The sequence below is a fragment of the Medicago sativa genome, chromosome 3 (assembly GCF_051527215.1).
Source record: "Medicago sativa cultivar Bolivia chromosome 3, Bolivia_mono, whole genome shotgun sequence".
Classification (NCBI taxonomy): Eukaryota; Viridiplantae; Streptophyta; class Magnoliopsida; order Fabales; family Fabaceae; genus Medicago; species Medicago sativa.
In genome coordinates, this window is record NC_140751.1 from 71,326,360 (window position 1) to 71,348,708 (window position 22,349).

At 32.0% G+C, this 22,349-nt stretch overlaps 2 protein-coding genes across 2 annotated transcripts; both read right to left on the reverse strand.

The window, feature by feature from the left end:
• Nucleotides 1-11,291: 11,291 nt before the first annotated feature.
• On the reverse strand, nt 11,292-11,969 carry LOC146939814 (uncharacterized). Its single transcript, XM_085749820.1, has one exon. It carries the CDS (start codon nt 11,967-11,969, stop codon nt 11,292-11,294), a length of 678 nt encoding a protein of 225 aa, XP_085605946.1.
• Nucleotides 11,970-17,524: 5,555 nt separating this feature from the next.
• LOC146939815 (phosphoinositide phospholipase C 2-like) lies at nt 17,525-21,843 on the reverse strand. The gene is made up of 9 exons (XM_085753363.1): nt 21,507-21,843; nt 20,554-20,750; nt 20,326-20,461; nt 19,971-20,213; nt 19,640-19,875; nt 19,103-19,220; nt 18,688-18,840; nt 18,474-18,560; nt 17,525-18,060 (listed from the first exon to the last, which is right to left on the reverse strand). Exons 1-9 carry the CDS (start codon nt 21,759-21,761, stop codon nt 17,767-17,769), a joined length of 1,719 nt encoding a protein of 572 aa, XP_085609489.1. The 5' UTR covers nt 21,762-21,843; the 3' UTR covers nt 17,525-17,766.
• Nucleotides 21,844-22,349: the final 506 nt, after the last annotated feature.

Genomic DNA, 22,349 nt, shown 5'->3' on the forward strand with positions numbered 1-22,349 from the left:
AACTGTTTATCACATTTTATAGGGCCAACAAAATCCACACTATTGTGTGTCGTACTTTCATCTATAAGTCTGATAAAGACAATAAAAAGGGTAATGTGTAACTCAATATCTAACTTCGTGGTTTCTTCAAATACTGGTTTATTGCATGATCACTAGGCATGAGTATAATCTGAATTTTTAGTTCCACACAGGTTAAGATTTATGATTTGAAAAAATTCCCATCAAACATTTATATCTATCTAATTCTTATATATTGACACATATTACAGGATTTTTAGTTCCACACAGGTTAAGATTTGTGATTTGAAAAAATTTCCATCAAACATTTATATCTATCTAATTCTTATATATTGACACATATTACAGGACACAACTTGAGTTCTTCCAGAAAAGAGAATGAAGGTGGAAGGTTTATGTTTAAAATCATAGAGAAGTAGAGAAGAGAGAAGAGTGATCTATGAACCTCTTAATAAGGCAACTCCTTAGAAGCAGAGAAGGACCATCAATAATATATGGTCTTCCGCAAGATCAAGGGAATGCTGCCAAGTCTCTTTTGTTTTCTTTACAAAAAAAAAATTTAAATTAAAAATTTACCATCTTTTTGAAATCTAGAAAAAAAATTATTTATTTAAATCTTGATTTGTTTTTTTAAAAAACAATGTTCTTGGCCAAATTTTTCTTTGTGTCTTCATTTTCGAATCTCGAATTGTTTCTCTTTGTGAAATTTGAATATTTTAATTGTATTTTTGGTATAATGTAATGTTGTTACTTCAATCTTACTATTTCAATCATTTATCTTTTTTGAGAATGGTCCATGTAAATATTATTCGTTTTTAATACATTTGATGGATTGTAAATACAATTTAATGTAATTGATTCATTTTAATAATATTTTTAAAGTAGATGGAAATGATCCATTAAATCTTTATTTTTAAAATTGTCTTCAGCAAAGTTACTACAACGTGATAAAAACGTAGAATGTAGATGCAAATATTTTTTTTTTTAGGGATCCATAAGCAAATATTTAATGTCTAATTTTATGTGGCTTAACCTCAAGGTTCTAATCATATGTGTCATATTTCTAATGATACCCATTAATTAAACTAAAACAAATTAATATAAATTAAAAAAACACAATTAATGACTCATATGAATTTAAAAGAAATATTTCTATAAAAAGAATGTAACGTAAATATTATAAATAATTTAAAGTAGGGTTAATTAAGTTTTTAGTCCCTATAAATATTCACAGTTTTGTTTTTAGTCCCTACAAAATAAAATCACACTTTTTAGTCCCTGTGACATTTTCCTTAAGCATTTTAGGGACTAAAAATGCTGATGAAAATTTTTATAGGGAGTAAATTGATGGAAAATTTTATAGGGACTAAAAAGTATGATTTTATTTTGTAGGGATTAAAAACAAAATTCTGAATATTTATAGGGACCATTTATTTAATTACCCCTTTAAAGTAATTACTTTTTTTTTTTGACAAAATTTTAAAGGAATCTCAATTTTTTTAAATCTGGCTTTTATAATATTCAAAAGTAAATGAGAATTTTTATTGGCATTTAATTTTGGGATTTAAATGTTTGTAATACCTTAAATAATGACTAGGTGAAAGCAAACCGCATCATATTTCTTTCTAATTTCTAATGTTGGGTTCTTCTTCTCTACCAAAATAAATTCCAGAGCTTCTATTGCTTTTACTTTTTCCCTCTATATATAATGTTTGACTTCCGGTTTGTTTTGATTTTTTCTTTCACTTTCGTGCATGAAAGTCCCATGCTCTATATTTTTCGTATAATTTATATTTCCCCTTGATTTATTTTATTATTGTTGGGTATAGTTGTTTGGCAGGATTATTTTTAGATAGTCACAAGCCCAAATACAAAATTTTTAGGCACACTCACAAAATATAAATTCCACATCTTATTCTTTTAATTATTTCAAAAGTAATGATAAAGTTAATTTTATATTTTGCTTTTATGTGAGTGTGTTTAAATTTTTTTTTTTTAAGAAGGTGAGTGTGTTTAAACTTGTGTCCATAGTCTTGTGACTATGGAAGACTTGCTCTGTTTGGTATTGGATTCTGTAGTTATTTTTCGTCTATATTTTTGTGTTAATATGTGATTGGTAAAAACAAAGGAACATATGTCTACTAATACTTTTCACAAATAAACTACTTGGGGTAACTGAATCCACATTATTAGTATAGCTAAATATAAAAATACATTAACTTATGAAAAAATTAAATGAACCAAAGAAAATTGGGTAGCCTATCCAAGGCCATCCAAACGCGACTATACCATCCGCCTTTGTGTACCCTATCACATTTTAAGGGTCGGTGTTATATGATGTTATATGGGATTAAAAATATAGCGTGGGGGAAATAGAGATGATAATGTGATTTGGATACAGAGCATCTTCAATGGAGAGTCATTTACTTGATAAGGACCTCAATCTATTAAGGACCCCGTAGGAGGAAGAAAAAAATGGGTATTTGTTAGTTATCGATAATTATGTAAGGACTATCTCTTCAACGAATAACGGCTCCCACAATCATAATAAGAAAGAGTATATATAAAAGTCGGTCTCACCATCTCAAATTCATGTGATTTTTGCTCTTTTCAATTTCTTTTTATTAATTTTCTAAATGCACACATTAAAGTACATATTAGTGGGACCAATTTAAGGACTATTTTTAGTTTACTACCATTGGAGTCATCGATTCCTTATTCAATTCTCTCATTAAAAAGGTATAAATAAGTTATGAGTACATATGAGGCCCATTTAAAGACTCTTTTTAGTTTACTATCATTATAGATGTTCCAAGTAACCTTCACTAGAACATTATTACAATCAAATTCTTTTTTAAAAAACTCTTATGTGCAAAACCTGTATCGTGCCATGATTGTGTTTATTATTCCTTAGTTTGCTAAGTTACATTCGTGTATTCTTTTTAATTTATTTTAATTTAAACTGAACCTCCATTTGATAGAACTTGAAAATTAAGAAATGTAGAACATATTGACTAAATTTATGATTTTTTAGAATATACCTTTAACATATAACTTATTAATGAATCTGGTCATTTTATTTTCGGGTTTGAGGTTTCATATAGGGTAACGAAGTTTTGAGTGGTGAGTAGAAAAATTTGATTAAGTTCAAGGAATATCATAATTAGTGCAGCTCCAAATTATTATTTTAACCATGTTAATTGATTATTCAATTTATGTATTATTTTTTTTTCCAGAGTGTTGATTGTGCTTAGAAATCAGTTGGTAATGAATTATTATTTGATTTCTTAAAGAAGAATCAGTGTTATCATGGTAAAAAGAGATGATTGATTTATGTATATAATATGAAGTACATTTTTTTGCTCTCATTTACCATGATTCTACAATTCATTGGAAATTTCGTGCAACATATGATATAAAGTGTTGCATATTACTGCGACAAAGAAAAATAAAGAATTGTCTCACCAATACATTGTAGTCAGCCAATTGTTCCTGCTTGCAATAATTTATCTATTCATCTACATCTTTAGTACCATAAATATATAAGAGACCAATTCTCTAACTTCTTTTTATCTATCTGGGAGTGCTTCAATCGGTCTATATTCTCCTTCCCTCGACAAACAATGTTTCTTTTAGTAATAATTTACTAAAATTTTATTATAGCCAAATTAGCATTCAATTTCTTTTATAATTGTAAGAGACCCGTGTTAGCAGGGCAAAATTATGGTGCATAAGTCATTTCCTTATGCACCATGCATAAACTCAATTTTTCCATTCTACACACAATTGAATTCATTTCCTTCTAGAATTTTCCATTTCTTATCTTTGTTCTCTCTCCTCTAACCGTTTTCATCATCGCCAAGTCTCCACCGCAACAAACTTCTGTCACCGTTGCAGCACCAATCCTTCCGTCCTCTTCCGCCGTGCATGCATCTCCTCCGTCACCACTGCTCCATCATTCCCAATGTCGATTGTTCCAACACTTCCTTCTCCGACGACCGAAGCTGAACAGAAATTTCCGACTCCGGTGACGGAGACGGCCACTGCTTCTCCTTCTGTTGAAGTTCCCGATGTTATTCCATCTGTCGTTGCACCAGTTTCTGGCTCAGTTTCAACTAAAACTTCAGTTATTGAAGTTGAACAGAAGCTTACTCCGATCACCGCTACTCCTCCGATTCTGTTTTCTGGCGGTTCTGTTTCCAATTTCACCAGCGAAGCTCATCGTACCTTTATAGAGTACTGATTTTCGGCGGTTCAGTTTTCAATTGCACCCTGCTGGATCAAAGAAAACCATTAAGTACATCTAATGGTTTTGGAGTACAACTGCTGGAAACCATTAAGTACATCTAATGGTTTTCCACAGCAAAATGGTTTTGGCATTCTGGTACGGTGATGACGGTGATGATGATGAACGACGGTGTTGATGATGAGATTAAAGATTCTGGAAACCATTTCCATAGCAAAATGGGTTTGGAGTACAACTCACAGAAACCATTTCCACAACAAAATGGTTTTGGCATTCCGGTACGGTGATGATGACGGTGATGATGATGAACGACGGTGTTGATGATGAGATTGAAGAATCCAGTGGTGATGATGATGAATGACGGTGATGATTCAGTTTGTTTTTGCGCTTGGGGGGTGTAGGAAGCAATTATGTTAGGATTTATGCACGGTGCGTAAGGATTTCCTTATGCACCATAACCACTCCCGTGTTAGCAGTGTACAAAATCTTTATAAATTCGTTGTGAGGTAGTGCAATTATAAAATCGTATGAATTTATAATTTATTATAACCAAAAAAGGAAATTTTTGTATGAGAATTTATAAGTTACAATTTTTTTTTTAACCCTCCAGTTCATATAGAAAGGGCCATGGTAATTTGAGTTTGGCCAAAGATAAATAAAGCTTGACAAAAATTTGTTCCCACAAGTTCTCCTGGAAATTTTGTTTGTATGGGAGGAGTACTTATTTTAAAATGGCAATTTTTAATTTATAAATTATAATCAATTAATATAAAAAAATGTTGATATAGAGTAGTTTTTAGTTAGACCTAAAATAATCAGTTTAAATCATAAAATTGTACCATTATAGTAATCATTTTAAAAGTTAAGTTTGAGTACAATCGATCATTTTAAATGTGAGACAAACATATTATATTTAGAATTTCATCGTGGTTTCTATTTTATTAAATGGTTGCCTGTAATTTGACAAATTTGGTAGATATAAGCAATGGTTGCATTGTATAAAAAGACCATGAGCAATATATCTATATGCCATCTATGAATTAACGATACAACAACGTCTATCTATTTTGTTTTTTCCTGTTACCAAGATTTGCAAGTTCCTTAATTATCTTATCCAAGGATAAGATTAAATCTCATTCAAAAGCTTAATAACAAAAATGATATTAACTATATTATTAAACCAACAATCACAATATCTCTTGATTTTAAAAAAAAATATTATTGATAAGGGGTGGCTAAATTAATACTTATCAGAAAATCATGTTGTTCATACAAATTGTCCTAGAACTTGCTCAAATTGTAATGGAAAGAGACAATTGAAGAGAGCACAACACGTTTTAGTCCATTGCCTTGCCAAACTAGGCTGATCAATTTGCCATTCTCAGAGTTTGGAATTGGAATATTTCATAATAAGTAGCAACTATCTTTTGAAATATGAGCGAAATAAAAATCCACATTTTGGAATCATTCAGGAACAAAATAAAAAAAAGGACAACATGATCAAAAGAAGTTGAAAGGGTGGCGGTGTGTGATGGGAGAGAGAGAGCATGATGGGTGGGAGAGAAGGAAGAGAGGACAGTTGAACGAGGGATGGAATAAGCGAGGTAGAAACATTGGAGAAGAGGAAGTCAGATTAAAATTAAAGACATTAAGGATAAAGAGGTAGTTTAGTTTTAAAATCTCATATTCTCTTATGAATCATGCATGTATTTAGCTAAGATTTTCCCACCTCATTCCCGTCCCTAATCTTTCCTCTTTTAAATCAAACATATATTTAATTAAAATATTTTTGTCCTCATGAGCTTATCTCAGTTGGTTGGGACAATGCATAATATATGCAAGGTCCGGGGTTCAAATCCCAACCACCACAAAAAAAATTAAAATATTTCTCATCCTTTCCCTTCCCTCCATTAAAATCTCTCATCTATATTAACCATTAAAATATTTCTCATCCTTTCCCTTCCCTCCATTAAAATCACTCATCTATATTAACCATTGGACCCGAAGAAGAATGAAAGGTTCAAAAGCGTCAAAGGTTTGAATAATCCTACACTCTTCCACCAATCAACTAATCAACTAGACTCGATCCCATTTGTAACTAATACTTTATAAAATAATCTTGAATTTATATTTTAGTAGAAATAAAATATTAACATCTTTTTATTTAAAAATTAACAACGTTATTTTGTTTTTATATAAATCAAACCTTATACACGGGGATGAATATTTATGAATAAAGTTTTTTAATATAATTAACATCTTTTTATTTTAAAAAGATTAATATTCTTTAAGTATAATTACTATTCAAAAACCCTAGGGACGTGAATAATTTTTTACAAGTAAGACAATATGACAAAAATAGTTTCCGTGAACATATTTCAGTTGGTAGAGACAATGCATTGTCGGATGCAGGGATTCAGTTTTGAACCTAATCTAGCCATTAGACTATTTTATCAAAAAAAAAAAATGAGAAAAAAAGTCTACGTATCTTAGGACGGGATTCAAAGTTGAGTTCGTCACATTGTGATTAAAATGACTATAACAATGAATCATCATCCTTTTATTAATTTCATTGTGACTAAATTATTTTCTTAATAGCGGTTTTTTTACCCGTGCTTGGCACGGGCTCCATACTAGTTAGGATTAAGGAGGTGCTTGTGTATGTTGTATACAAACTAATAAAGTAGTATTTTACATAAATTTTACTTTTGTTTTTCATGCATTGTGAGTACTTGAATTTTAATTATTAATTCACTTTGTAATGCTTGATGTTGATATATATATATGTTTAAACGACAACTTTTGTTTATTTTAAAATCTATTCTTAGAGACCGAATCAGGAACTAATTTATTTAAATCGGTCGTTAAAACAAGTCTCTACATTAGTCGCTAACATTTGTCTCTAGTTTGGTATCTAAATTCAGTTGTTAATTTGGTCAGTAACATTCGTCTCTATTTTGGTCACTAAAGGTCGTCGCTATGTCTGTCACTAACAGCCAGCGAATAACCGATTCCCAACGGAATAACAAAGATCTCCAATTCAGTTGCTAAATAGAATATCGACTGATTTTAATGCTATAGAGACCGAATGTTTCGGTCAGTAAAGGCGAGATTTCTAGTAGTGAAGGTTCAACTATATATTCTCTTTGCAATTAATTTTAGGAAGACTTCCTATTCGTGGTAATGTATAATTAGAAAGGGTTTGTTATTGGATGGAGCGAGCTCGAATTTTGTATGGTGCCCGAGGGAACCCTAATTTCAGGATAACTCATTGTAAATGTAGTTTTTCCGAAAAGGTGTCGTATTTGATTTTTCAGTGGATCGAAGCGGGGTGTGATTTTTCCCAAGAGTGTAGTCTCTCTCCTATAGTATTTCTCATCCTCATTGTTGAAAAATGCCTTCAAAATTGTTATCTGTGCATTCTGCCATTTTACGCCTAAGCGCTGGAAACTTGATAGAGCATGCTTGGGGCTGTTTTTTTGCGCCCATGCATAGTCTGTTTGTGCCCATGCGCAAATTAAAGATACAGTTTTTGCACAGTTTTAAGTGTAAAAAATGTGAAGCTTGGGAAACCAAAAAAGGGGGCTTTTGTGAAAGGGTTTGTAGCTTTTGGGGAGGGATTCATGGGGTGGAAAGACACGGGAAACAAATGAGAGGTGAGATTAAGACACACAAGGGTTTACTAAAAGAGGAGATCCGTAGGAAATAAGAGGTTAAGGATCAGTTCCTTTTGAGGATAGAAACAAGGGTTGGGAAACAATTGTAAACACCTTGGATATACAAATCATTGAGTCTCTTGATGACGGAAAGAAATTCTGGAAAATGGTAGAATTAGGTTTGAAGAATGATTTTTGTAATTCCTTATGAAAATATTTGTGTAAAGTTACACTCTTGGACAGAGGAACAGAGAACTACTATCTTCCCAATAGTATGTTAGTATTGGACCGAACTGAGGTAAACAATATTGTGTTTTGTTTCTTATGTAAAAAAATTGTGTTTTGTTCCTCTTCTCTACTACACTTTTGTATTGTTGTTTTTTTATTCAATTGTATGCTTTACATTGTTGTTAGATCTATTGTTTTTGCTTACAATTGTTTTGGTTATTGTTTGCCGCTAATCCTTGCTCCACACGTCAAAGTTTATTGGTGTCAATTTTTACCAAATTCACAACAGTCATCTCGGTGGAAAAAACACCAAAAAGGGTTGATCCTTTTTTTTGAAGTAAAAATGGGTTGATCGTTATTTTACACACTACAATTTAAAATATTTGGGAGGCTCGAATTGTGATTATTTTTTCCTTGAAAAATCTGGAGGTGGAAAAGACCTTAGAAGCCATCAAATATTCTTTTTGGAGGTGGTTTCTTGCAAGAAAAAAGAGAGACCTTGTTTGTATTTTGAATAGTTTTCAAACCCCCTCATCCTAACTGTTGGTTTAGTTTATGCATGGCGGAAGGGAGCATTAGAATGGTCTTAATTCTTGAATATTTAGACAATTAAACAAAACATTGAGACAGTTATGAATTCCATTGAGTTTCCCTTATTTGATCAAAAAACCAAAAATTCAGCTATTTCTACTACATTAAATGATCTTTCAAATTGGTCAAGACTATCCGGTTTATGACCACTTCTCTATGATACTAGTTGTTGCTTCATTGAATTTGCTTCACTAATAGGATCACGATTTGACTTTGATCGTTATGGACTGGTACCACGGTCAAGTCCTAGGCAGGCAGACCTTATTTTAATAGTAGGCACCGTAACTATGAAAATGGCTCCTTCTTTAGTTCAATTATATGAGCAAATGCCCGAACCAAAATATGTTATTGCTATGGCAGCCTATACAATTACAGGAGGGATGTTCAGTACCGATTCTTAATTATAGTACTGTTCGGGGAGTGGATAAGCTAATTCCTCTGGATGTCTATTTGCCAGGCTGTCCACCTAAACTGGAAGCCGTTATAGATGCTATAACAAAACTTCGTAAGAAATATCTCGAGAAATCTATGAAGATCAAATTTGTTATCAACGAGAGAATAGGTGTTTTACTACGAACTGCAAATTTCATCTTGGGCGCAGTACTCATACCGGCAATTATAATCAAGGATTATTTTATCAACCATCATCTATTTTAGAGATAACCTCTGACACATTTTTCAAATATAAAAAAGTTAAGTATCCTCCGGCAAATGAAAAAGTGAATTAAACAGGATCCTTTTGTACAATAAGAAATAGCAAGCAAGTCAATCTTCAAAAATTTCATTCTAATACCAAACTTATATATATAAAAAAAAAAAAGCAGGAGAAGTATAAAAAATGCAGGGTCACTTGTCTGCTTGGCTAGTATATCTTAATTGTTGATTGTTTTTTTTTTTCTTTTCCAGATTGAATATCCTAGTGTTTTTCCCAACTTGTATGTTAAATATTCGTTGTCCTTCTCTACTATTTCTAATAAAATTTTGATATTCAAAAAATTTAATAATAATAATAATAGTCCTTTTAAAAATAATAATAATAATACATCGGATTTGCTTTAAAAAAAAAACTAATGCATTAGATATTATATTAGGTTACACACGAGGAATTTAGACCTATTTAGAAGCTTCTTCTAGTTGCTGCAACAGCCCATTGCTATATTTTCATATTTGTGATTTCCTTGATTAACTATGATGTACATTTTTACATACTTCTATTTTATGTAGAGTATTAATTATAATGTGTTTCACGTAAACCTCTAAGAAAAATGTGTATATATCTAAACCCAGAAAAAAAAAATGTGTAACATCTCACAGAAACAAAAATGTGTAACACACCCCTAAAAAGATGTAACATGTAAAAACAAAATTACAATTTTTTTATAAAACAAAATTACAATTTATAGGCTAAATATGTTTTTTTGAACAAATATAGGCTAGATTATGTTAGTTATGTACTTCTTCACTTATACTTTCGATTCGGTTGCTTATTTTATAAAATTGTCTTTTCCATTTAAACCATGGTATGAAATGGATCATATTTTATCTTGTTAGCTTAGTTCAGTTTGTATTGACCATTTTAAACCAAAAAATAAATTAAAAATATTGATTGGGTTTGTGTTTTTATAACAACAACGGTCTGAATTGGATTAGATTTCAATTCATATTTAAAGTCGAATTGATTCAGACTGAATTTTGGATACCTTTTCAAAAGTCGAATCAAACTTCTTTAAAAAAAAGTCGAATTAAACTGAACCACAAACATAAATATCATTACTTATTTGCATTTTGAGAAGTATCAAATTACACCAATGTAATGTTACATCAATGCCACATCATTCAATATCATTTTAATCATTGATTTGAAAACTTATATCATATAAATTATTCATGCATACAATTTCATAAATATAAAATCTTTTGATATGTTATTGATACTCATCAAGATGAATGGTGGTCAATAAAAACACATAAATCATAATCTTGATAGTATATCAAATGATTTAGATTTACTAAAAAATTTACACTGAAAAATCGAGGAAATTTTAATAGATAATAATAGAATATATATTTTTTTTAAATTTTTCGTGAGTAGCAAAAATTATTATTTTTTGAACCCAAAACTCTTCAAAAAAAAAATTGATCAATTTTTTTTTTATTTACACAAAAATATCCAAAGCCCATATAAGAATGGCAGAACCTTTCTTAAAAAAAAAAAAAAAAAAAAAAAAAAAAGAATGGTAGAACCTTGGTTTTGATCCATCACACATAGGCATTTTTTATGCTCACAAACACAAATGATTAGTGTTTAGTCCCACACATATAGGCACTTTTTTATGCTCACAAACACAAATGATTAGTGTTTAGTCCCACACATATAAAAAAATTTCCTCAAAATACTAAATCATTTTATTCAAATAAATTTTTTTTTTGAACAAGCCAAAATGGAATTATATAACAAAAACAGAGCAGTCCCGAACGCACAAGGTGTGCCTTAGAGACTACTGCAGAAACCAAGAGTTACAACGGTTACAAACAAGCACAACAGAGTAACACTAGCCTAAACCCAAACATACAAGGGGATTAGACCACCACTGCTGAGTACCATAAACAAAGGTAGCTTTTTTAGCTTTCAGCCAACCTAAAGACAACATCTTAACCTTGTCTAATAAACAGGGAATCGGAGTTATAACATCATTAAACAGGCGATTATTTCGTTCATTCCAAACAACCCAGGCACACAGAAGCCATACTAGTTGCAAAAAAGAACGTCTAGCATTACCACCACCTGTCAAATGAGTAAACTGTACAAAATGGTCGGAAATATTATCAGCGTCGACCCCATAGCAGCCAATCCAAGCACGCACCATATTCCAAAGCAAACCAAAAGTATTACACAATAAAAATAGATGTTGTGCCGTTTTAGGATGTCCGCAGCCTGCAACACACAATGACATGTCATCCGCCAGCACTCGTCTAGCAATCAAATTTGTCTTTGTTGGTAAACAATCAAGAATGAGTCTCCACGTAAAAACTGAAACCTTCAAGGGAACATGATTGTTCCACACCAAATCCAAAGCAGCATCCTCTCCAATAGGCTCCTGAGAGGTTAGCAAATCATATGCACCACGAACTGTGTAGCTACCGAACTGATCCGGAAGCCACACCCACTTATCTGAAACATTATGCAACCAGGAAACATCAAGTAATAATGCCCTACACTCCGCTAACATGTCCTCCTACCACTGCCACAACCTGCGCCTCCACCTCCACAAAACCCCCCACTGCTCCGAATCAACAGAGAGCAAGTTTGCCACAGACATGGACTTATTCTCCGTTAAATCAAACAGCCGACTAAAACGCTCACAAAGAGGAACCTCCCATATCCACCTATCATACCAAAACAACGTTTCAGTCCCATCACCTACCCTCCTCATCACATGACTATGAAATCAACCATAACTTCCATCACCCTCTCTTTCCCTAATACGACTCACCTCCCTCCACCAACAAGAAACACTTCGGCCCCTACCTCCAACCTGCCACCTAATTCGCCATACCTGGCTACTAAAACCCTATACCACAAACCACCTCTATCCACCAACATCCGCCAACACCATTTGCCTAACAAAGCAGTATTAAACTCCTTCAATTGCCTCACCCCCAAACCTCCATACTCCTTTTTTGAACAAACAGTTTTCCAATTTATCCAAGTAATTTTTCTATTATCCTCACTCCCACCCCAAATTCAAATAAATATTTTACTGTGTGCACGCCAAACATTTTTCATTTATGCTTTGTGACCATAATATCATTTAATTATAATACATCATATAAATTATTTTTATATAAAAAAATCACATGTATTATTATTATTATTATTATTATTATTATTATTATTATTATTATTATTATTATTATTATTATTATTATTATTATTATTTTGGTCAACTATGACTCTTTCCTTAAAAAAGAAAAAGATAACTACAAGTCCAAGTCACACACTCACTAGTCACTGCACAAAAAAGATAACTATCTAGATGCTTCCACTCCTATAAACTCACGTCACACACCAGTCATTCTCACTCACTCCTACTCAAATATATACTCCCTATTTCTCAATTAGGGTTATACAACTCCAAGTCCAACCCTCTTAATTGGCAGCGCAGCTGCTGCTTTTATCTTTTTGAGAAATATTCTTCATGTACCTTCTATTTTAAACCTTGTTGCATCTCTTTCCGATCCATATGCTTAATCCGTTGAGCAAATCAATAACAAGATGCAACGTCTCTACATCATATGTTGGACATCTAATGCTACAAAGATCGTTGAGGGTGGATTTTGTTTATTTGTCATCTCCTACATGGTTTAATGTATCCATCAACAATAATTTTATTTTCTTATCGAGTGTGATTTCTTTGATTAACTATGTCATAAGGTTTATGTCTTAACGGTTACATACTTTTATTATAGGATCTCCAGATTTGTTTGCTCAAAATAAAAAAAGTATGCAAATTTGTATAGCTTTTAAATCAAGTGTTAATATCAATAATGCATCTCCTAACATGTAGATATGTTTTCAATGCATGTTGAGATGTTTTCAAAGCATGTTGAGATGTATTAGATTATTTTGTGATTTAATAGCTGTGATTTGAAGGGTCTCCTAGCATGTTGAGTGTTTTCAAAGCATGTTGAGATGTATTACGTTATGTTGAGATGTTTTCAAAGCATGTTGAGATGTATTGGATTATTTTGTGATTTGATGGATCAGATAATTAACAATTGTTATTTTTTTTTTTGACTAATTATGATATACTTTTTTACAACCGCTTTATGTATTTATTTATAATATGAATAAACTGTGAAAGATTGAGTAATACTTTTTTTTGAAAGATTGAGTAATACTTAGTAGTATTGATTATAATGTGTTTCACGTAAACATCTAAGAAAAATGTATACCTATACCCACAAAAAAATGTGTAACATCTCACAAAAACAAAAACAAAAAATGTTTAACACGTAAAAATATTAATAATGAGTCTAATAATAATCCTATTAAAAATAATAATAATAATACATCGGATTTGCCTAATAAAAATAAGGATTAAATATGTTTTTGTCCGTATAAATATGTCAACTTTTCGTTTTAGTCCCTCTAAAATTTTCATTCAACTTTAGTCCCTATAAAATTTTCAATCTTCACTTTTGGTCCCTCTTTTAAAGTAAACTCATACGTAGAATTCATATTTTTTAATAAAATTTTCCAGAATAATTCAAAATATTATAAGAATCACTCCAAAAAAAATTTAGAATTTTTAACAAAACATGAATTTAATATGAATTTTTATATTTTTTACGGTTAAAAATTCTAATTTTCTTTGGGAATTTCTTTTGGAATATTTTACACATTTCTGCACAATTTCATTATAACAATACAAAAATTAAATTAAAAATAGGGACCAAAAGTAGTGATTGAAAATTTTATAGGGACTAAAAATTGAAAGAAAATTTTAGAGGGATTAAAACGAAAAGTTGACATTTTTATAGGAAACAAAAACATATTTAACCCTAAAAATAATGCATCAGATATTATATTACACTAGGAATCTAGACTAGACCTATCTAGATGCTTCTTCTAGTTGCTCCAACAGCCCTTTGTTATTTTTTTTTATAGAGCAATGATATTTGTACATCTATTTAACGACAACTTTGGTGACAACCATGTTTTTCTCTCTTCTTATTGGTCAAATACAATGGAGAGAGAGAGAAAAAGGTAAAGAGAAGATAAGAATAACATGTGAGTATGAGAGATAAAGTTATCAAAAAGTTATCATAAAATGGTTGTACAAATATCATTTCTCTTTTTCATATAAACCCACGTCACGTCACACTAGTGATTCCCAACTCCTATATATACATCTATCTTTGTCGCATTTGATTCCCAACTCCTTTAACTATTTGAGAATAATCACGTTCCTTCTACAAAAACCTCATCCAATCTTTCTACAATCAGCTAAAAGCTGCTATGAAAGTTTGGTTTAACTACTCTTATTTTTCCTTCATTTCACTGCACCAAATCTGATTATTCCCACAAATCACTTCTCTGCTTGAATCGATGAGCCATGCAACATCAATGCATCTGTTAGAGATCTGATGTTGCATATATATATATATCATTGAGATTTACAATGGGCCTTACTGGATCCATCAGAAATTTTGTAATTATTTCAACAAGCAACTTTGATTTTTTTGGATTAATTATGTTACAAGGTGTCAAGGTTTATGCCTTAACGGTGAATTACTCTTTGATGATCAAAGAAATAAAATTGTAAGATCTAAGTCTTAACTTTTCTGGATTTGAATTCAACGGTGATTTTGTAAAGAAATTATAAACACTACTCCTTGTGAAAAGTCTTCCTTGTATTGAAACTACTCCTTGTGGGTCGTTATGTTATGTTTACACAATGTGTCGGAAACCTTTATAATGTGTCAGTGTCTTTTTAGTGTTGATCGTCATGTTGGTCCGATCATATGAAGTTATATCGTAGTTATGGATGTATAAAGATTGTTTACATGGAAGAGTTGAAGCTCGAATTTATTTTGCGGGAATTATGTCCCAATTCCTAAAGCAGATTAATGGTTAAGTTGTTTGAAAGCTGAGAATGGAAGGAAAAGGACAAAACATTCTTTAACACTCGCGATGCGCGTAACACTCTGTGTGACGTGCATATAAGTTGCATATCCAATGGAGGAAGTTATGTCAAGACTAGGGCTGAAAATAAGTTGAGTCTCATGTTTCAAGCTACTATTTTATAGACATTATTGCTCTCTTCTGTGCCTAAAGCTTCCAATGTAGGAGTAGGACTAATCTATTTTTCACGCTACTATTTTAATTTCACATATACGCTACTAAGGCAAATGTTATATTATATTATATTATTATATATATATATATATATATATATATATCAAATCGAGTCTCATACTATTTTCGAGTTGGTTCGGTTCATTTACAATTCTAATCAAGAGACCCAACGCTCATGGGTTAAGGCATGCGCATATCACTAAAGTGTAAAGCCCTAAATCTCTTGTCAAGGGAGGCAGTGCACGTGGAGCAAGGCGCGGTGCGCACATCTGACCAATCATAGAAGGCTATCACATTAATGAATACATTGTGTGGCGTGCATGCGCAAACGAAAAAAAAAACTATTAGACCTAATTTAATTTAAAAGTGAGGATCCGAATTTCGAAGGATCTTAAGAAATAAATGCGATCTAGCGATCCTGGTGTGGCGTTTTTCAACCACTGGAAACAAGATTGAAGACCGGTGTCTTATCTTTGCATGTATCATTCTTTTATCGTTTTATTATGTTATTTACCGTTATCTTGTGTAACTAAACTCTTTAGATTAAGACTCAATGATGAATCTTTATGGAACTGTTTGAATCATGCAATCTACGAAGTCATTTTTCAATAATGAAATATGAATTATGTTTATTCACTAGATCTTGATCTTATTGTTTTTAATTGTTTGATCACCTGTTAAATGACTCTAGGTTATATATAGATGTTAGCATTGGGTTTCGTAACCTAATTTGGATATATTGTTTTCTAAAATAGTTGGCCTAGACATAGATATAGATGTAATAAATTGATGATGTGATGGAAAGAGTTAATAGAGATAAAATGTGGTTTTGAATGAGTGTAGGAATGTAAAGGGTGTCTAACTATATCACCTTTTTTTAAAATCTTAACCACCCTCACATACTCTCTTTATTAGAGATGTCGTTTTAAATTATGCAAAATCCCTCATTAGCTGCAATTGTCATTGTCTTTACCTATACAAATATATAGAATCCTTCCATTGTCACCCAACTCAATCCAATCATTCAAACTCTATGTAACCAAATATATTTTTCATGAGCTTTGTTTAACTATCGATATTTGGTGCAATTTCACCTTTACCATATCTGATCCTACATTCCACTTATCTTGTCCTTCAGTTTTTTTATCTACTAATTCTGAATCAACTAACAAATATCTAATTCCCACCATGGATTGATGAGCCAGGAAAGATTAAAAAGACACAGGGAATACTGCCCAAGCATTAACTTTTTAGAAATTGATAATATGGAACTCAATATGTTGTTTTTACACCACTTGCGGTATTAGAAATTTTAATTTGATTGACCTGACTTTACAATAAAAAAAACAACAATACATGTGATTGAAATCCAATTTTATGAGAATTTTGTCATTTGTGTAAACAGTTAGGCTAGTCAAAAACCAATTGGTTGTCATCAAATGGTTAATAAGCTTTATTTAAGAACTTCTTCGAAAGAATACTGGTTCAAATCCGAACTGGAACAATCATTGTCAAACTTTACTTGCCTCTCACCCAAATTCTAGATTTGTAAGGCCCCTTTTCCCTAAAAATCAAAGGGTGACCAAAAAAGTTAGGCTAGTTGAAGGAGGAGCTTCTTAGGCAAGCCAGCTCATTCAATTTGAGTTATAGTCGAAATCCTCCAATATGCAATTTCCTTGATTAATCAAGACACTTAATCATATGATTAATGTATTTCTTAATATTGTGATTTATATAATAAAAGTTTGAATCAATGCATCATAAAAAAATTCGAATAGTTGAGAAGTTCAGTGTAATAATTACAATTATAATTGTTATCATAAAATATCAAAACATGTTATGAATAAATGGAGTTAAGTTGAAAAACAAACAAAAAAACACAAAACCACTAAAAGACTCTTGATTGTCAAATGTAAATCATGCTTGGAAAGTTAAGGCATTTGCCACTTTATTATCTATTGTCATGATTTAAATTATAAGAACACGAGTACAAATATGTGTTATGGAACTTAAAGATGCAAGATGGTGCTGACTTTGGCCAAAAAGGGAATTTAAGTTAAATCTAGAAAGCCAAGTATCTCAAGTGGGGAGGTGATAAATAGGGTGTATTTTTGCAAATGGTGATAGAAAGACTTTATAAGCAACAACACCTATTTTAACTTGTATCAGATGAATTCAAAGCGCATGAGAAGCTTTACATTGTTGTATTTATCTCCTTCGCGGGAATGTAATGGAACTGCTCGAATTCCGTTTCTTAGTTCCCACACAGGTAAGCATGTTTGTCCACCAAAATCATCCTTCTCAGACATGTCATATTCATGAACTTCTATGCGAAGCAGCGCCAGCTCCGGAACAGAAAGCGGGAATTCAAATACCTCATTCCAAGAAGGCAACCAACTATTATCTGTTGACTTTGTTTTTTTCATAACAGTATCAAAAGGGACTCCAGCAATTCCAACCTGCATAAGAGTTTATCAATTAGAGTAGAAATGATAGAAGCACCGAAGAGAAGTTATCACTTATTATATTCATATCTAATAGACTGCAAGGAAGAGTTTGAAAAATATATGGATGCTATAACTTGGAACATAACTGTTTGGATAAAGCGTAATTAAGTACTTATAACATAAGCATTTATCATATATGTGCTTATGTATAAATTATTTCAATAACAAAGTAAAATTCCTTGCTTAAAAGCTGTTTTCGTAACCTATCTTAGAGAGCTTATGGAATTAAGCTGAAAACAGCTTATGGACATGTCATAAGTTGTTTCTATAAGCTTTCACAAACACACTCACAATCTTATGTTAGCAGTTAAGTTCAAATAAAATAATTCATACAGGCCCATAAATCATCTTAAATCTTAGCATACCCTTGCATAGAAGTCTGGAGATGAGAATTGATCAAAATGTGTATGCTTGAAATCATAATACCATCCTTCTCCCATATATACAGTGACCTAATTAAGAGTAAGAAAAGCATGACCTTGTTAATTATAATCAAGTCTAGAGACACTTGAATGACGGACATGTCACATAGCCCTTGTAAAAGTCACTACTCAAATCTCAAAGCCGTAAAGGCCTCACCTTCAAAGTAGTTTTTGATGGCAAATGAGCTTTAGGATCGAAAACCTCATTATTGGGACCAGTTTTCAATAGAAAATCAGGTTTTTTAACAAAACCGCATCCTCCATTGGCTTTAAACATTCCTTGCATCAACCAAAGAGATCTCCCATAACCCTGCCAAAGAACCACCCACAGCAAAAATAATTTATCATAAGTAAATAATATATGTCTTAACAATGTCTTGATACAGCTGAAAGGAAGTATTAATCAATTCTCACATCCTCACCAAAGAGAAATTCAAGACAAAAACACGAAATAAACATTGATTATATATCATGCTTAAAAAGTATTGCCCTAAATTTTCAATTAGTAGCCGTGCTGGACCTCACAGGTTTCTTGTTATATATTGAAGCTTGCTAAAAAAAATAAAAAATACCTGCATGTTAAATGCAACCATCTGAGCTCCATGCATCCACCCAATTAATGGATTATAATTTGATGAGGTAATGCGTGTACCTTTCGGATACACTCGCAATATATTCTGCTGAGTGAACCTGTCAACAATCAGAGGATCAATAACTCACATTTCATTTGCAAATAAAGAACACATCCTGCAATGTGTTTGTTCCAAAGCTGATTGAATATAAATGCTTAATATTTGTTTCAATTTTAAACAAATGAAAAAACCGTCCGATATCATTTTCGTCCATTAAATAATATTTAATTACTTGAAAAATTTCCGTTATTTTGTCAAGTTGGAAATTTTTCATTATTGATATTTGATTATGAGTTATTAAACGGTATGCCATCTAAGAAGACAGTCGGTGAAACCATTGCCAAGGACAAATATTTATCTCATATTTCTTTAATCCGGTAACAATAAAAGGATTGAATCAAGAGCCAATGCAACAGGTAAAATTATACTACATTTTCATTACAAAGACTTGTAGAAAGTTCAATATCGTACTAATACCTGACAATTTCTTTTCCATATGTTTCAGCAGCCTTTTCGAGCTGTGACTCACTTAAACTTAGACGTCTCACTTTATCAGGCTCCACTTTGAGACATTCCACTATTCCACCTTTAGGCTTCCCAGCATGAATAGCAATTAAGCGTCTGTAGTCATCTGATGCATTTTGGCGTGCCTTTTCCGCTTCATCGGAATCTTCCTCCTCCTTAAGATCATCTTCATCGACACCACTGTTTTGCTAAAGATAGAAAGCAATAAAAATGAACCAACCAATCTCACATACAAAATTAGAAGTCCTTGCAATTTATATACAACATTGAGCAAATATCAGACCTTGTAATCAGCTATAGTACCGCCTCTCAAACTAGGGACTTCTTTGCCCCAAGCTTCTTCATCACCTAAAGGCTTTCTCTTCTGTGATTCCTCCTTTTCCTTTTCTTCTTTAGCTTCAAGGTACTCCTTAGGTGGCTTGGTTGATATGATAATCCTTTTTTTAAGTGAATCAGGTGAAAGAAATTCCTTCAAGGTTTCTGAGGTAGGACAAAACAGTATGTCTCCAAATGTTTGAGTAACCATCTAAAATTTGAACGGGGCTATCAACTGTCAGCTACAATAATTTGTTGTGTTCAACTATTGAACAAAAACAACGTTTAACAATAAATCATAGTATCAATTCCAACTAACTAACCTGAGCCACTTTGGCCTGAAGATCAGGAGTAAGGTGGTCTTCTAGTGTTATTACAACCGGATATTCAGACGCAACGAAGGCATACTCCTTAATAGACGTCAAACATTTGATAAGTGGCACAGGAGTCGTCAATGTCCTGTAAGATTGCATCATTTTGTTGTCATTAGTAAAATACATGGATGAATTCTCGTCAAATTGTTGGAGATATAATTCAAACGGTAAACTTACATTCCATGAAGGACATCAACATCATCCTTAGAGTCATTAGGCCATATATCCAATTCAATCACTCTAACACCTCTCTGAAGTGCTTCGATGATGGGGGCATCACTGCAGTCACTACTAAGCTGATTTCCAGTTAGATATGAATTATGACCAGTGAATATGTAATAATGTGACAATGGTAAACTCATATCTTGGTGCACCTGAAATCACACAGAAACAGCATTAAGTAAACAAACACCATTATCACACACCAACATAGTTCATAAAAATTATAAACGATATAATTTCAATAATTCAACACTCAAGTGCATGTTTGGATCTGCGGTGACAAAAATTGATTTTGAATGAATTGATTTTAGTGTTTTGTTTCACTTCTAGATGCCTTATAAGTGCTTTTCAAGTGCCAAAAGCAACTCGACTCCATAAATTATGTTTGGCATTTTTAGATAAATCAATTTTGGGGACTAAAAGCAATTCTACTTGAGAACCTACTATTTGTAGCCTTTGCTTCTAGAATTGATTCTAACACACAAATTTAGAATTCAACTCACTTGTACATGAATGCATCCAAACACAAATCACTTTATCTACAACTCACTTTTAGTCGGAATCAATTTTATAGAATCAATTCACTCAAAATCAATTCTTGCCAAAGCAGAACCAAACATACACTTAAAAGTGAATTACATTAAATGTAAAGTGGTTTATGTTTGGATACATTATCGTAATAGTGAGTTGAGTTGATACATTATACCCAAGAGCAACGCAAACACGTCAAAATCACTTTTACACCTCTTAAACCAATTTTGTCTACTCGAAACGCAGAAACAAACATAGGCTAATGAAGTTTTTTTCAGTTATAGAAATTCATGAAGATGACCCAATATATATTATGAGTTACAAATCTACCATTTACAAATTTAATTTAATAGCCAACAAGGTAAAAGAGGATTTACCCCAGTGGAAGGTAAAAGAGGAGGATTATTATCAGCAAAGAGAAACTTGAAGAAACTTTCAAGATTAAGATCTCTACGATCAATGATGGCTTGTGTTTCTTCTTCTGTGATTTTCTCTTCTTTCTGCACCTCAATCAGAAAGCTTCTGAGGTGTGATGCTGTCATGATCCCGCCTTCATCGGAGTAACGATGGTAAAGCTCCTTTATCTCCGGCGGTGCCTCCGATACGCTGGGTTTTTTCGGTTTAGAAAACATTTTTTGATTTCTTTGTTTGTGTTTTTTCACACGGAAAAGAAGCACTCTGTGTTGTGTTGTGTGTGTTTTTAAGATTTAAGATAAGAAAAACTGATTAACTAACTACCTATAATAAGCACAGAAATTTGTGAAGAAATAATGTTGTTGGGACCTGTTTGGGACCCACGTTGCAACGTACTTTTCAATTCAATGAAAATGTTGGACATGGCACATGGCAACCTTGGATTGAATGTAGTACCATGTCATGTCATGAGTTTTTATTGTGAGCGATTCTTCCATGAGTTTTTTTTTTTGGCTTTTGCATCTAGAATTAGATATTTTAAAATCCAATAAAATACTAAGCCACTAAGATACTTATTAAGTAATTGCAGCGGGAGAAATGATATTTGTATAACCATTTTTTAACAAATTTTGTGACAATTTTTTCTGTCATATACACGTCATATTTTAATTTTTTTTTTATTGTTTTAATTTTTGTGTCAATACTTTTTTTTCTTTGTAAAATTATGATTGTTATAAAAGTTGTCAATCAAATAGTTGTTCAAATAACACAACTCTATTAATATACAGGGATGATTTGCCAAGTCT

Bases quoted from the DNA above. Each gene is read 5' to 3' on its own strand.
- LOC146939815 (XM_085753363.1), bottom strand. From the start codon at position 21,761: ATGTTTTCTAAACCGAAAAAACCCAGCGTATCGGAGGCACCGCCGGAG. The intron at 19,221-19,639 runs GTATTAGTACGA...GATTGTTGACAG, and splicing joins TATGGAAAAGAAATTGTCAG to GTTCACTCAGCAGAATATAT. The intron at 18,841-19,102 runs GTATTTTTTATT...GTTCTTTGGCAG, and splicing joins TGGTTGCATTTAACATGCAG to GGTTATGGGAGATCTCTTTG.
- LOC146939814 (XM_085749820.1), bottom strand. From the start codon at position 11,969: ATGTTAGCGGAGTGTAGGGCATTATTACTTGATGTTTCCTGGTTGCAT.